General features: G+C 41.7%; 1 protein-coding gene across 1 annotated transcript in view; it reads right to left on the bottom strand.

The window, feature by feature from the left end:
* Positions 1-622: 622 nt before the first annotated feature.
* The window catches only part of LOC132783237 (polycystin-1-like protein 2), a 90,693-nt gene continuing 74,555 nt past the window's right edge, over positions 623-16,760 (bottom strand). The window contains exons 35-43 of the mRNA XM_060788337.2: positions 16,328-16,513; positions 15,692-16,019; positions 14,934-15,067; positions 13,315-13,442; positions 12,927-13,087; positions 9,386-9,596; positions 7,020-7,121; positions 1,259-1,390; positions 623-1,036 (exon numbers count right to left, since the gene is read on the bottom strand). Of these exons, the coding sequence (XP_060644320.2) occupies positions 911-1,036; positions 1,259-1,390; positions 7,020-7,121; positions 9,386-9,596; positions 12,927-13,087; positions 13,315-13,442; positions 14,934-15,067; positions 15,692-16,019; positions 16,328-16,513 (1,508 nt within the window). The 3' untranslated portion in view covers positions 623-910. The remainder of the gene's footprint in view (positions 1,037-1,258; positions 1,391-7,019; positions 7,122-9,385; positions 9,597-12,926; positions 13,088-13,314; positions 13,443-14,933; positions 15,068-15,691; positions 16,020-16,327; positions 16,514-16,760) is intronic.

Genomic DNA, 16,760 nt, shown 5'->3' with positions numbered 1-16,760 from the left:
TCTGACACCCTGCTATGCAATAACAATGCAGAATGCATGGAGGCTCTAAAATGAAAGGGCAATCTACATTTAATACACAACATTCCCATTTTGTAAGAAGAAACTTGTGTCCTCCTCTTCTGAGGAGAAGGAGGTAGAACAGGAGGATGAAGATGTAGAAGTTGGCAATTTGGGGCCAAGGGTTGAAGAGAAAGAAGAGGGCAAGGAAAACATACTGCCCATTCCTACGTTTCAGGAATGCCAAAGGGCGAAATAAAAAAGGTGAGCTAGAATTGCTGCATAATGCTGAGCAATCAAACCTCACCCTAGGAACACCTGTGCTGGGAGCTGAGGGCTATAAATCACAAGTAAAGCAAATGGTTAATGCTGGCAGCAGTTGTTCTACTTAGTGCTTCCTTGCTTGCATCTCCAGCGTTTGCAAAGTGCGTTGCAAAGATTTTTTGCCAAAGACTCTTGTTTCATGTCTGATGTAAGACTTTTGCTTTGCTTTTGGGATTTACCTTCTGATCCTTTGCTGCTGTTTGTTATATTATTATCATTTTGCTGAAGTAAAGCTTTTTAAAGTTGCTTTAACTCTTGTTGTAAGGTTGTTTCTGGTGGAAAACAGGACAAAACTACAGTATTTCATTGATCTGATAGCCCCATGACACATTGGTTGCTTTATTATATTGTGTAGTATATCACACTGCAGACAAAATACAGTAAAGTGGAGTAAGGCCAGCCATTTGATGCTGTGACACTTATTTCTACATTTTTCAGTACAGGATTAAGGCTAAAGTCTTAAATGCAACAATTTAGAGCTCAGAGTCTGAAACGTTCTTCAGGTCTAGCGTTTCACAAACACAGGAATCATGATACTGAAAGGCAGCTGTAAACTGAAGTGATAAGCAAGGCATCCTTCTGGCAGTGTTCAGTTGCGCACAAGTTCTTCCAGTGGCTTATCTTGGCCCGTTTTCTGATCATTTTTGCATCGAATGCCAAGGAAACTTGACATTTTCTTCAACATTAGATCGACTATCTCTTCCTCTTCTGAAGCCTTAAAAACCACAAACACATGCACATTAATGGATTGCTGCACAAACAAACATGATAATAGATATCATAGAGTTGAAGGGTATGGGTTTGCCATTGGGTTCCCACAAGTTGGGAATGATTTGGAGACACAACTGTAACAGCAGCAACATACAGAAAGCTATACATGTCACGGCAGGCTGGAACCTCAAAAGCTACAATTCACAAAATACACCTGTGAACAAACCTGATAATGTTTCTGCTCCTCACTGAAAGCGACAAGGATAACTGAAATGAAGAGATTCAGCACCACAAATGTCATGAAAATGATGCAGGAGCCAATTAAGAAGGAGCCCAAAATAGGATTGTAGTCCAAGACCTGAAATATATACATAAAATAGCAATCAGGTATTTCCTATCCTAAGGAGCGGAGAGAAAACTGTAAAGGATCAAAAACTTACAGGAGCTCATGCCTCATGTAAACATAAATGCTGCAGGCTTAATGCTGAACAAGATATGATAAATATTTCATATAAAAGTATTTATTCTGTAGCTAAGTAAAAGGGATGTGCTTTTAGGGCACTTTAGTAAAGGTAAATGTTTCCCCTTGATATTAAGTCCAGTCAAGTCTGACTCGGGGGGGGGGGGTGTGGTGGTGGTAATCACCTCTACTTCTAAACCGAAGAGCCTAAGTTGTGAGGCTGGCATGACTGCATGGAACGCTGTTACCTTCCCGTCAAAGTGGTACCTATTGATAGACACACATTTGCATGTTTTCGAACTGCTAGGTTAGCAGAAGCTGGAGCTAACAGCGGGAGCTTACTCTGTCCCGTGGATTCAAACCGCCAACCTTCCGATTAGCAAGTTCAGCAGCACAGCAGTTTAACCTGCTGCACTACCGTGGCCCTACCTGTAATGATGCACATTACCATCAGCAAAATAGAACAATGAACAACATACTAATGTAAATAACAAGACAGCAATGCTATGCTTATTGCCTTAGAAATACCATAAGCCCTACTGAGTTCAAAGGATCTTTCTTCCAGGTAAGTGTTAGGATTGCAGACTACCATGTCTTATCTTTAAAACATCACATTCGGGGAGTATGTGATCCTTCAGGGGTCTTTAAACAAAGGTTGGTCAACTTTCAGGGGTGATTTAGTTGCATATTTCTGCATGGCAGGGAGCCTGACAAGATACTCTTCTGACCATTCCAACTCAAGATTTTAAGGTTTTTTTTAATTCTAAAAGAATATATCTAGACACAGTACTTTTTGGACTACAACTCCTAGAAACATTTAGCCAGTTGATTGGAGGAATCTGGGGATTTGTATCTAGAAATACATTTATCTATGTTCTGCATAGGATCCCCTAGTGGTGCAGCAGGTTAAACCACGGAGCTGCTGAACTTGCTGACCAAAAGGTTGGCGGTTCGAATTCAGGGAGCAGGATGAGTTCCCACTGATAGGCCCAACTTCTGCCAACCTTTGATTTACGTGAGTAAATCAATAAATACTGTTCCAACGAAAAGGTAATGACGCTCCATGCAGTCATGCTGGCCACATGACCTTGGAGGCATCTATTGACCACCTCTTCAGCCTAGAAACGGAGATGAGCACCACCTCACAGAGTCGAACACGATTAGACTTAATGTCAAGGGGAAACCTTTACCTTTATGTTTTGCATAAGACTGGTCTCTTGGTGAGCTTCTTTTGGAAAATTATTTGCAGAGTGGCAACAAGACACCTTCAGCAGTGAAAGAGTGAGAGGTTTAAGGAGAAAGGACTCCAATTATGATCATAATATTCCTTTGATATTTTTAAATTGCCTGTGTTTGTCTTTTCCTGAGAACCGGTGTATTTATTTTTGCTTTGGTGACGCACACATTCTTGTTAATTGGTCACTTATTGTTATATTGTTTTAGTAAAATAGTTTGTTGGCTACTAAGCACACTTCTGGAATGAGCTTCATGTATTCCAAGTAGACTGGAACGTAATTAATCATAATCTTTTTTATATACATATACGGGTTTTAAACCACGTCATTGGATTTTGCAGTAGCAGATTCCTAGCATAGTTTAGTGTTAACATGCAATGTTACTTTTACTTAAGTGATATTTGTCGTTACCATTCTAATGTAGCACAAATCCCATGTAAAATCATGCTATGTATTTTTGACATTAATATTGAAATATTAATATTAATATTGACATTAATATTGAAATCTGAAATATACTCAGGAAATAATACTACATATTTTTGACATTAATATTGAAATCTGGAATATATACAGAAAGTCTGTGACCTGCCTTGAGCAATGAGGAGAGGCGGGTAAGAAATGAAATTTCTTCTGCCTGGTTCTACTAAAAAAAACACCCCAATTCCGGCCCAGCTTACTTGTCCAAATGCATCTCTTCCTATGAACAATCTAGAAGCTTAAGATCATCTGGGAAGGCCCTGCTCTCAATCCCGCCTGCCTCACAAGTGCGATTGGCAGAGACGAAGGACAGGGCCTTCTCAGTGGTGACACCCCGGCTATGGAACTCACTGCCCAGGGATATTAGATCAGCCCCCTCCCACCTGACTTTCTAAAAAAAGTAAAGACCTGGCTCTTTGAGCAAGCTTTTGAGAATGTAGTGAAATAGATAACACAGGACTATGAATGATGAACATGGAATGGCTAGACGATGTTACTAGATAATGGTTTTAACAGAATGACACTGATGATTATATGCTTTAACGGTTTTTATATAAGTTTTATATTGTAATGCTGATTGTTTTTAATAGCACTTTTATGAATGCCTGACATTGAATTTTACCAATCTGTAACCCGCCTTGAGTCGCTGTATGGCTGAGAAAGGTGGGCTATAAATATCGCAAATAAATAAATAAAGGTTTTCCCTTGACATTAAGTCTAGTCATGTCCGACTCTGGGGGGTGGTGCTCATCTCCATTTCTAAGCCGAAGGGGCCAGCTTTATCCGTAGACATCTCCAAGGTCCTGTGGCCAGCATGATTGCATGGAGCCCCGTTACTTTCCCACCAAAGCAATACCTATTGATCTGCTCACATTTGCATGCTTTCTAACTGCTAGGTTGGCAGAAGCTGGGGTTAACAGTGGGAGCTCAACTCACTTTGCAAAATCAAACCGCTGACCTTTTGGTCAGCAAGTTCCACAGCTCAGCGGTTTAATCCACTGTGCCACCAGGGGCACTACTAAGAAGGGCCAAATTCTCCCTTCTCTGCTGAGTTAAATGAGTTCAAATTATGTTTGTAGCACCTGAAGAAAGCTAGTGGGAAGGTTGGTGGCGGAAAGAGAAACTAGGACATTTTAAAAGAAAATTGGGAGGACTTCTCAAATCAGAACAGTTGGGGGACACAAAGGCTTCCCGCTAACAAGTCCCTGGCCTCCCTCTCATCACTGGCCAGAGTTAAAGGAGTCGATAGAGGCAGCTGCTGGCACAAAGGCCAATAAGGGAAGTGAAAAAGAGCTGATAGGGGGGGGGGGGGGGAAACCTTTGAACATTGGTGGTGGAGAACTGGAGGAGCAAAGTTTATGGGAGTAGTATCTAGATAGCAGAGTGAAAAGATAAGCCATGAGGGCAAGGGCATTTAAAAGTACTGAAGGACAGGAAGTTTGTACTGTAGAGGATGCAGGAAGTTAGTATCATTTGGCTCCAAATTGTTTTATTTAGTAGATGCAATAATTTCATTAATGCAATGTTTTTCATGCGAGCTTGCCTTTAAAAGCTTTCTGGATACACTTGCTCTGACTAGCCATAGGGAACAGTCTCCCAGGGTGCAGCTACATTGTAGAATTAATGCATTTTGACACCACTTTAATTGCCATCACTCAATGGGATTTTTTTTCTTTTGTCATGTCAGGAGCTACTTGAGAAAACTGTAAGTCGCTTCTGGTGTGAGAAAATTGGCCGTCTGCAAGGATGTTGCCCAGGGGACGCCCAGATGTTTTGATGTGTTACCATCCTTGTGGGAGGCTTCTCTTATGTCCCCGCATGGTGAGCTGGAGCTGATAGAGGGAGCTTATCCACGCTCTCCCCGGATTCGAACCTGCAACCTGTCAGTCTTAAGTCCTGCTGGCACAGGAGTTTAACTCACTGCGCCACCGGGAGCTCCTACTCAATAGGATGGAACCATGGGATTTGCAGTTTGGTGAGGCACCAGCACTGTTTGGCAGGAAAGGTTAAAGAACTTGTATTTATTCCTTTGACCAGAAACAAGCAACTTGGAGTGCCTCTGGTATGGCTGTGAGAAGGTCCTCCATTGTGCATGTGGCTGAGCTCAGACTGCATTGTATTAGGTGGTCTATGGTTTGCTCTTCTCCATATTCGCATGCTGTGCATTCCTCTTTGTGGCCCCAAATCTTAAGATTAGCTCTGCATCTCATGGTGCCAGAGTGCAGCCTTTTCAGCGCCTTCCAGGTCGTCCAGTCTTCTGTGTGCCCAGGAGGGAGTCTCTCATCTGGGATCAGCCACTGATTGAGATTCCGACTTTTAACCTGCCACTTTTGCTGAGGTGTTCCTGCGAGTATCTCTGTAGATCTTAGGAAGCCATGTCTTGATTTAAGGCATTGGCTTCCTGGCTGGTATCTGAACAGAGGATGGGCTGGAGATGTCAATACCTTGGTCCTTTCATTACGGGATGCTATTTCCTGACGGATGTCAGGTGGTGCAATACTGGCTAAACAGTATAATTTCTCCAGCAGTGAAGGGCGTAGACATCCTGTGATAATGTGACAATGTCTCATTAAGAGCCACATCCACTGTTTTAACATGGTGATATGTATTCCACACTGGGCATGCGTATTCAGCAGCAGAGTATTTCTTGGGAAGACAGGCGGACAAATGCCAGCATACTGGAAGGAGCAAAGACCACCAGCATTGAAGCGATGGTCCTCCGCCATCAACTCCGCTGGACCGGCTACGTTGTCCGAATGCCCAACCAGCGTCTCCCAAAGCAGTTGCTCCACTCTGAACTCAAGAATAGAAAATGAAATGTTGGAGGACAGGAAAAGAAATTTAAAGATGGGCTCAAAGCCAACCTTAAAAACTGTGGCATAGACACCAAGAACTGGGAAGCCCTGGCCCTTGAGCGCTCCAGCTGGAGGTCAACTGTGACCAGCAGTGCTGTAGAATTTGAAGAGGTACGAATGGAGGGCAAAAGAAATAAATGTGCCAAGAGGAAGGCATGTCAAGCCAACCCCGACCGGGACTGCCTTCCACCTGGAAACCGATGCCCTCACTGTGGGAGAACATGCAGGTCAAGAATGGGATTCCACAGTCACCTACAGACCCACCGCCAGTACACCAAACTTGGAGGACAATCTTACTCAGACAACGAGGAATCACCTAAGTAAGTAAAGTAAGCCAAGCGCAAGGGCAGATGTCTTCACCGTGGCAGGTTGGGCCCATCAGTTTCCATGATTCCACAGGACACTAATCTCTTGGTGGCCCGATTAGTACCAGCATTGCTATTGTTCAGGCACCAAGTGAAAACATGAATATTCATGAAAACTTTACGCCCTTAATCGCTTTTATACAAACCCTTGCATGCACAGGGTTTTAAATCATTTTAAACTATTTTAAATAGTTTATATCTGCCTTTCTGTTCTATTTGCTAATATGTGTTTAGACAATTCCACTATTCACACTGATGAATTTTTATTGCATGTCACCCTAGGATCTCTGCATGGAGCAGGGATATAAATATTTTAATAAAATAAGCCAATTGTTCTGGCTTCATCTCTGCCACTGCTGAGGAAAGAAGTGCTCCCTGCTCAATCCTTTTTCATGGAGAAAAGCTCACAATTTGGTCCAGCCCAGCATTTTAATTGATGCACCCTGATAATGAAAAAATTCCCGTTAGTTTGAACACTTTCATCACTTATACACAATACATTGATATTTTCATATAAATCAGTTATTATAACATCTCTGTGGTTTCATTTTAATAATTCAACCACAACTACAAGAGAAAAAAATCTCTGTACCTCTTCGTAATTGAAGATTCCTAGTTGAAGGCTAACCATTGTCTCTGCCGAATCAAACAGGGTCTTGTAAGAATTTAGCTTCCAGCCATAGATCAAGTTTGTCTGCAAATTCAAAAGAAGAGGAGGAGAGATCTTGCATTTAGGTCAGTTAGGTTTTTTTCATTGCTTATTTTTCCTCTTGTCTTGGAATGGTGTGACGTTTCCAAACTACTTTAGAGACCATGGGAGTACTTTTCAATTAATTATGGTTGGAGACAGACTATATATTAAACAGAGCTCATAGCAGATTGCTGAGCAGGGAAATGAGCCCAACTTTAAGATATAATTACTGCTATAGTCAATTGCTTCATTCCTCTCCTTTGACAAGTTGGACATCATATACAAATTGTCTTTAGAGGTGGTCTCTCTAAACAGAGATGGTACAATGCATCTGAGGGCCCTTCCAGACAGATCAGATCCCAGGATCTGATCCCTTTCTACACAACTGTATAAAATCCAGATTGTCTGCTTTGATCTGGATTAAAGCAGTGTGGACTCAGATAAATCCACAAATAATGTGGATTATCTGCCTTAATGTTCTGGATTATATGGCAGTGTATATGGGCCCTCAGGCTGGATCTGCATTGCCATATAATCCATATTCCCAAAACAGATAATCCAGATTATTTTTGTTGAACTGGATTATAGGAGGCCCTACCTACACTTCTATATAAAATCCAGAGTATCTGTTTTGAACTGGATTATGTGGCAGCATAGACTCATATAATCCAGTTCAAAGCAGATAATGTGGATTGCCTGCTTTGATAATCTGGATTATGTGGCAGTGTAGAAGGGGCCTGAGACGACACTGTCATTTAATCCAATTCAAAGCAGATAATCTGGACTTTATATGGTAGTGTAGGTGAGGCCACAGTTTAGAAAATCCATATTTTCAAGTCCTTCTGTTTTCTTTATGATAGCCTGTGACCCCATGTACACTGCCATATAAAATCCAGGTGATATGCTTTGAACTGGATTATATGGTAGTGTAGATTCATATAATCCAAGGGTCCTCAAACTTTTTAAACAGAGGGCCAGGTTATGGTCCCTCAAACTGTTGGAGGGCCAAATTATAATTTGAAAAAAAATGAATGAATGCCTATGCACATATCTTATTTGTAGTGCCAAAAAAAAAACTCACTTAAAAACAATACAATAATTGAAATGAACAATTTTAAGAAATATAAACTTATTAGTATTTCAATGGGAAATGTGGGCCTGCTTTTGGCTGATGACATAGGATTGTTGTTGTTGTTGATGTTGTTGTTGTGCGCTTTCAAGTAGTTTCAGATTTAGGTTGACCCTGAGTGAGGGCCGGGTAAATGACCTTGGAGGACCTTATCCGGCCCTCGGGCCATAGTTTGAGGACCCCTGATACAATCCATCTGAAATCCACTGTCCTTTGCCCCCCTCCCCTTAAATTAGTTTAAGGCCCCTTCCACACAGCCATATAACCCAAAATATCAAGGCAGGAAATCCCGCCTTATCTGCTTTGAACTGGGCTACCTGAGTCCACACTGCCATATATTATAGTTCAAAGCAGATAATGTGGGATTTTCTGCCTTGATATTTTGGGATATAGGGCTGTGTGGAAGGGCCCTAGCAAACAAAGCTTTGGACAAAATGTGACAAAGGCCCCATATACAGTGCCATATAAAACCCAGAAGAAGCTAACACTATATTGCTATTCATTCTACAAACAAATGCTAGCTGGATTGGCACCTATACTGCAGAATTAATGCAGTTTCAACTGCCATGGCTCAATGCTATGGAGTACTGGGATTTGTAGTTTGGTGGGGCACCAACACTGGCAGTAAAATTTTACTATACACACACACACACACATATGTGTATAGTAAAATTTTACTGCCAGTGTATATATATAATTACAGAGTATATATATAATTACAAACCCCATGGTTCCATAGCATTGAGCCATGAGAGTTAAAATAGTGTCAAACTGCATTAATCCAATAGTATAGATTCACCCTGACCCTTATTCAAACAGTGGTAGCAAGTGAGTGTTCACCACTGCAACTGAGGTTAGTTATCCCTAAACTAACCTCAGTTGCAGTGGTGAACACTCACTTGCTACCACTGTTTGAATAAGGGTCAGGGTGAATCTATTCTATTGGATGTAGCATATACAGATCTGTCCTCGGACAGAGGTGAAAAGTCAATGATTGCCACAGTTTCCACCCACTACCTATTGCCAGAGGCAGTTGCTTCACTCTTCCAAATTATCTCAAAAATATGAGAACAAGCCCTGCATTTATAGATGGGGGAGAAGTCCTACTGACAGCAGGCAAAGCAGAAGGCTTACTCACAGCAATGGAGTAGGCAAGAAACATGATTATAATCACAGTTGCAAATCCCGAGATGTCCCCCCAGGCCCTCTTCAGGGTGGAGGTGATCATATTCAGTTTGGGGTTCAGCCGCAGAAGATGCCAGAGCTTCACTGTGGAGAGAAGTACCAGGAAGGCAATCAGGTAGCCCAGAACTGCGTCAACAGTCGCTGTCTGATTGAAGCTGGCAAACCTGAAACCAGGAAGCATCATCGTGAGACACAACAATGGCAGCCTCTTGAAACTCAGGCCCCTCCACACAGCTGTATAAAATCCAAATTGAATTGGATTATATGGCAGTGTGGACTCAGATAGCCCAGTTCAAATCAGATATTGTGTGTTTGCTTGATATTCTAGGTTATATGGCTGTGTGGAAGGGCCCTCAGTGTCTTCGAGATCTTCAGACTACAACAGCTATCTTGCTCGCTGATGGTGCACTCTAGTACTAGATAGGCAAGTTAAGGCTGATACATGAAATTAGCTTAGGTTCAAACCCCCATTTTGGGGATTTGGGGCAAGGTGTTGTGACCCAGCTGGAGCCTCAGGAAGAAGAAGGTGGGTTTCAGATTCCTGAACATGTTTCTGTTGTTGATACAGACGATGTTGATACTGAAGACAAGGAGTTTCAGTTTCCCATAGCAAGGGATGTTTTGGAAGATGTTTCTGATCTTAGTGAAACTTCCCAGGTGCAGGTGGAGGAGGCGAGCTCTCAGCCTGCCGATTCTCAGGCTGTCGATTCTCAGGGTATTGAGCTAGCCGACCTTAACGGCTCTGCAGATTTAGATAGGGAGGATCGCTTGCAATTCAGAGTTCGCCGCAGTTCGAGGCTTGCTAACAAGAGAGAGGTTAGAGGTCAAAGGAATGTGTTCATGCTGGGAAAGTATATTAAACTAGCTGTTTGAAGTCAACTCTTTGTCAGTGCAACTTCTGCAAACACCCTGGTAACTTCTCTGGATTGCCTTGGTTTTTGGGCAGTGCTTTTGGCTTCTTGGGACTTTGTCTTGTTCTTGGCTCCTTGGGACTCTGTCATGCTGCCATGGAATCTTGTTTGATCAATGCCTTCATGTTGTTTGCCATTGAACTTTGGAAACTTTGCTTTACCATTGAACTTTTGAAACCTTACTTTTATGTTAAAGACTTGCCTTTTTCTTCAATAAACTACAAAACCTTCAGCCTTGGTGTGGTGTTCTGAGAAAGGTGAATCTATCCTGAGTTGCGACACAAGGTAGTTTGCAGGACCGAGAGACTTTCTGTTTCATTCAAAAGACAGAAGAGCGGACAAAGGCTAAGGCAAGGTGACAAAAGGTAAAGGTAAAGGTTTCCCTTTGACATTAAGTCTAGTCGTGTTCAATTCTGGTGGGGTGGTGCTCATCTCTATTCCTAAGATGAAGAGCTGATGTTGTCTGTAGACACCTCCATGGTCCTGTGGTCGGAATGACTGCGTGGAGTGCTGTTACCTTTCCGCTGGAGTTGTACCTATTGATCTACTTACATTTCCATGTTTTCGAACTGCTAGGTTGGCAGAAGCTGGGCCTAACATCCTTAAATACTTTAGGTTTGTGAAATATTTAGATATGTATGTATAAAATCTACAATTTGTATCATAAATGATGGCTAGAAGCCTATATCATGTTATACTTAATACTGAACCAAGTAACTTCTCCTGATCAGACGACCACAAATCGGACAGAAATTTTATTCAACCATGTGCCCAACACCAGCCAGACTCCTTCTCTCAGGTAGCAGATTGGTGGTTGAAGTTACAATGGTAGCAATAGAGTCAAATTATTACTTAATAACGTAAATGAATACAAAACAGTTGCTTATATTTACACAACTGTTTGTTTGGAGTCTCAGATCAGGAGGACTTAAATATAAACGGATACAGCCTAAGTTTACAAATATAAGTATCCTGTTCTGCTACAGTTGCGTAGCTCCCAACTGTTCTGATTTGGCAGGGACAGTCCTGATTAATTAGTTAGTCTTTTTTCCCCAGCTAATTTTTAAATGTCTCAGTTTCTTTAATGTGGTCTTAACGAGCAAAGTTTCTTAATGAGGAAAAACAGACAAGCTAAGAGAAGCTGCAGCAGTTTCAGGCAAAATATATTTTGCAATCAGGCTGACCATAATCCAGTCAGACTTTTTTCCAGGCTAGATCGATACTTCACCATGTCCCAAGATCTGATCTCAGATTACCTGCTTTGAACTGGATTACATGAGTCTACACTGCCAGATAATTTGTTTTCTATATTTTGTTCACCACTTTGAGTCCCAACCATGGGAGAGAAGCAGGATAAAAACAAACAAACAAACAAACAAACAAACAAATAAATAATAAGTCCCAGACTACTTTGGGACTTCCAAATTCAGACAAAAGTTTGGAGCACAATACTCTCGACCTCACAATCATGTTAAAAAGCAAAGTATGGATTGTTGATGTTGCAATCCTAGGTGACAGGAGAATTGAAGAGAAACAACTGGAAAAGCTGACACAAAATGAGGATTTAAAGCTCAAACTGCAAAGACTCTGGTACAAGCCAGTAAAGTTGGTCCCAGTGGTGATTGGCACACTGGGTGCAATGCCTAAAGACCTTGGCCTGCGCTTAAACACAATCGGCGCTGGCAAAATTACCATCTGCCAGCTGCAAAAGGCCACCTTACTTGGGAAATGTCCGACATGTGATCCAATACAACAGCCAGCAGAGTGCTCTTGTCTGCTGCAGACTCATCTTGTTGTGTCTCAAGTAATAATAATAATAATAATAATAATAATCATCATCATCATCATCATCATAATCTGGGATCAGGTCTTGGGATATAGGCAGGTAGATCCAGCCTCAGTTTTTTCCTATCCTATATTATAGTAAGGTTATATTTCATTTGGGTTGCTGTGAGTTTTCCGGGCTGTTTGACTATGTTCCAGAAGCATTCTCTCCTGATGTTTCACCCACATCTATGGCAGGCATCCTCAGAGGTTGTGAGGTCTGTTGGAAACTAGGCAATTGGAGTTTATATATCTGTGGAATATCCAGGATGGGAGAAATAATTCTTGTCTGTTGGAGGCAAGCGTGAATGTTGCAATTGGCCACCTTGGCCAGGCTTTGAAGCTGCAAGGCAATTCAATGTTAATCAAGGTGGCCAATTGCAAAATTCAAACTTGCTCAACAGACAAGAATTATTTCTACCACCCTGGACATTCCATAGATATATAATCCCTACTTGCCTAGTTTTCAACAGACCTCACAACCTCAGAGCATGCCTGCCACAGATGTGGGCAAAGCATCAGGAGAAAATGCTTCTGGAGCATGGCCATACAGCCTGGAAAACTCACAGCAACCCAGTGATTACAGCCAGGAAAGCATTCAACAACACAATATTTTATTTCTTTATCATTTAAAGCTATGGCACAGACAGTTTAGGTAGTACTTCTCTCCCTGTATACTGGGAAGTATACATATACTGGGAATATATTACATATACTGGGATGGACAGTTTGGAAAGTGCTGGGAAAATGGATCCTTACTCATCTTTGTGCTCCTGATAGTAACTGATGTCTCGTGAGCCCAAAATTGTCCGTCTTACAAACACCGATAGGGCACTCCAGCTGATGGTGATGATGGCCAGTTCCAGCAGGTTCCACTTGCTGCGGAAGTAGTTCCATTTCAGAGCCCGAATGAGTTTTCCCTGTTGGAACAAAGTGTTCAGTTACCTTCAAATCATACACAATGTGAGTAGGAATGAGGAGAAATAATGCTATTACATGGCAACTTCACTGAGAAGACTAGCCAAGTGTGACCTCAGATCTTATGGCCAGTAATCAGGACAAATGTGAAATGCTGCAAGAAGAGGGATAGCCTTGCCAACTTTTGTCGCCTGTTAGTGAGCACGTCTCTGTCTTCAGGTGGTCTTACCTGTCCCACCATGTAGTAAATGACAAAGAGGAAGTAAATGACTTCTGCTGCTACCACAAAGATATGCAGGCCATCTGTGTAGGGATAAAGTCGGACACTCTGCAGCTCAGCCCGTGTAAAGAAAGCCCCTGAGAAACCAAAAGCAGAGATCAGTGTTTGACTTCACAGGGCAATCATTCTTCTGAATGTTGAAAGTAGGGCTGTGTGAACCCCAAGTTAAAATATAAAATAAAACTATCTTATCCAGTTGAAATAAAGTCTGCATGAAGAGAAAATAGAGTTCTAAAAACCAGCAAGGCATTCTGCAAGTTTAATAAATTTGTGTGCATGGGGCCATGATACCACAGTGGCTTAAACTGTCAGCTGCAGAAAATCTTGCCAACCAGAAGGTTGGCAGTTCAAGTTGTGGGTCAGGGTGAGCTCCCGCCATCAGCCCTAGCTCCTGTCCACCTAGCAGGAGTAATGTGAGTAGATCAATAGGTACCTCTTTGGCGGGGAGATAAAACATGCCCATGCAGACATGCCAGAAATTCAATTGCGAATGTGTCCACAGACAACAGGCCATACAGCAGCACCCCTCCATGGCCGGAGGTGAACACAGCCTCGAGGGAAGCCTTTGCCTTTGTCTGTGTACTGGCTGTTGTTAATTGTGTAACAGCATTGAAACTTTGCCATATATGTATTCTGTAATCTGCTCTGAGTCTCCCAGGGGAGATAGAATGGAATAAATATAAAGTTTATTATTATTATACTAGCTGTACTCGCCACGCGTTGCAATGGCCAACCTTCCCGCCCTCTTTCTCTCCATCCCTTTTTTTTCTTTCCTTCTCTCGTTCCTTCCTTCCTTCCTTCTCTTCCTCTTCCCTTCCTTCCTCTCTTTTCTTTCCCTTTCTCTTTCTCCCCTTTCTTCCTTCTCTACCTATTCTTGGACTGCAACTCCCAGCAGTCCTCCTAATCGATTTATCTTTCTACCTACCTACCTACCTACCTACCTACCTATCTCTATCTAATCTATCTACCTGGAGGATTGCTGGGAGTTGCAGTCCAGGAATAGGAAATTGGAAATATGCAGGGATTGGGATGCTCTCAAGGAGATCCAAGGAGAAGAAAGCTTGCATCTTGGAAGCAGTGCATTTGGATCATCTTCCTCTCCTAAAGGGCCTGGTCTAGGGGATGCTGGGAGCTGTAGTCCGGAAGCGAATATGCATACGCTATTGTGTGTGTTGTTTGCTGGGGAAGTTGTTTTTGGGCATGCGCTGTAGTGTCTTTTTTTTTAGCTTTTTAAGTCCCTTCAGCTGTGTTTTTCAGTGTTTTTACGAGTAATGGTCACTCATTGGCCTGATAGGTATATTGTATCCAAATTTGGTTTCAATTCATCCAGTGGTTTTTGAGTTATGTTACTCCCACAAACTAACAATACATTTTTATTTATACAGATTACTATTATTAATTTTGAGTGGTTGATCCAGCAGGGTTTCTTTACTTTGTGCAACTGATTCTCTAACAACACAGCAATATGGTACAGAGATGCAGAACACATTGTTCTGCCTTTTTAAAAAAACACACAACCAACTCCACTCACTATGAGTGAAACACTGGAACAAAGAAGAAATTCTCACCTAAGGCATTCGTTTCAAACATAAGGCTTACAATGCAAAACAGGTTCACGTTGGCATTATAGACGGTGAACTCGACAAACACAGCTCTTGTAAAAATATCCAGCCAGGTGTTATCAAAGAGGTACTGGAGAATTCTGCCAAAGAATAAACACATAGACATGAAAACTGTTGATTGATTGTATGTGTATAGCTTTTAGAGGAATTTTAACATTTTGAATCTTTCTGTTTTTAGCTTAATGAATTTGCTAATTGTTTTACATAACTTTTATACATAATTGGACTGAAACTGTGTTGTTAAAGGCTTTCATGGCTGGAATCACTGGATTGCCGTGAGTTTTCTGGGCTGTATGACCATGTTCCAGAAGTATTCTCTCCTGATGTTTTGCCCACATCTATGGCAGGCACAACCTCAGAGGTTGTGAGGTCTGTTGGAAACTTTTGACTGAAATTATTTCATAGTTCTTAATCTGTATAGTTTTAAAATATTACGTTAACCGTACTGAAAGAAAGATGGGATATAAACAGATACAATTCCTTATTTTGTTTGTGGCCAGATCATTTGTAGCTATGTTTTACATAGTTATGAGGCGATGTAGGATTTTGGACATTGTTTTTACTAGCTTCAGTTTAATTAATAGTTTTAATTAGATTTTCAATGTTTGGATGAGTACATTTTAGCTATCTTTGATTGAAATGTTGCAAACCACCTGAGTCCCAGACTTGGGAAAACGTGGGCTATAAATATAAGAATATTATACCTGGAGGCATTCTGGGAATCTGTCCCCAAGTGAATCACGTATCCTCCGCCTCTATAGACAGCCAGTTTGCCCCAGATTGGATGTCCTCTGAGTTCAGACTGGCTCTGATACTGCCAGGCGGAACCAAGTTCAGTGGAGTTGTCAAGGGAAGAGACGTTCCAGTACACTCCATAATCCATTGTATCTTCTGTGTCAAAAGAATAAGGAGCACGGCATTCTCTGACAGTCAGTTGCAGTTTGGGATCAATGGGGCACGTGCCGCTTTTTACCCTAACTTGACGAATCCGTGCGCTACCGACAAGTTTGGAGTTGCCATCTGTGATAAAGCCTTGTTGGGATTTAAGGAGGTGGGGAGAGAGAATAAATGTTTGAAACTACAGCTCAATCTGTGATCCTTTGCAGAACTGTCAAGGTCAATTTGCTCTTTGAGATGGGGAAAACCTGTCCTCCCCTCCCCACTTGTTTCCATATCCCTCCAAACACCAAATTACACCAAAAATCTAAGTACCTGAATGCTCATTGTGCAATTTTTTTCACATTAACACATTCATCCCCCCAGAAAAATGTATCACTTCCAAGCATTGTGTTAAGTTTAAATGCTCAGATGTCCTGTCCAAACACAACGTATCTTCATACCTTGATATGGTCCATATAAATTTTTGATTAAAGTGGCTCTGGCCCATTTGAAGAAATCCTGGTAACTTAAGACTTCTTCAAATCCATCTGTGAAGCTGTGTTCAATATGTTTGTTGAGATAATACGAATTAGGATCTCGCTGTCCATAGGCAACCAAAAGCAACATCCACAAGAATCCCAAGTAGGCTGGAAAAAGAATAACAAACATCAAACAATTTAGGTTTCCAAGCCAAATCTAATGTGTTTGGTCACCATATGGCAAAGGGTTATGATGATCCACCATCCAAACTTTTTTATACTTCTGTAGCTCTAGTTGTCAGCAGTTACAAGTAGAAAGAACCATTTTCTTGATTCCTACTTATTCTGTGATGTACACTGGGAGGCTGTGGTTACCTTTAAGGCAACTTGCGCTTATAGGGAAGCTGGGATCTAT

This window comes from Anolis sagrei, chromosome 8 (assembly GCF_037176765.1).
Source record: "Anolis sagrei isolate rAnoSag1 chromosome 8, rAnoSag1.mat, whole genome shotgun sequence".
NCBI classification, from domain to species: domain Eukaryota; kingdom Metazoa; phylum Chordata; class Lepidosauria; order Squamata; family Dactyloidae; genus Anolis; species Anolis sagrei.
Note: the sequence above shows the minus strand (reverse complement) of the source record. Positions and strands in the feature narration are given on the sequence as shown.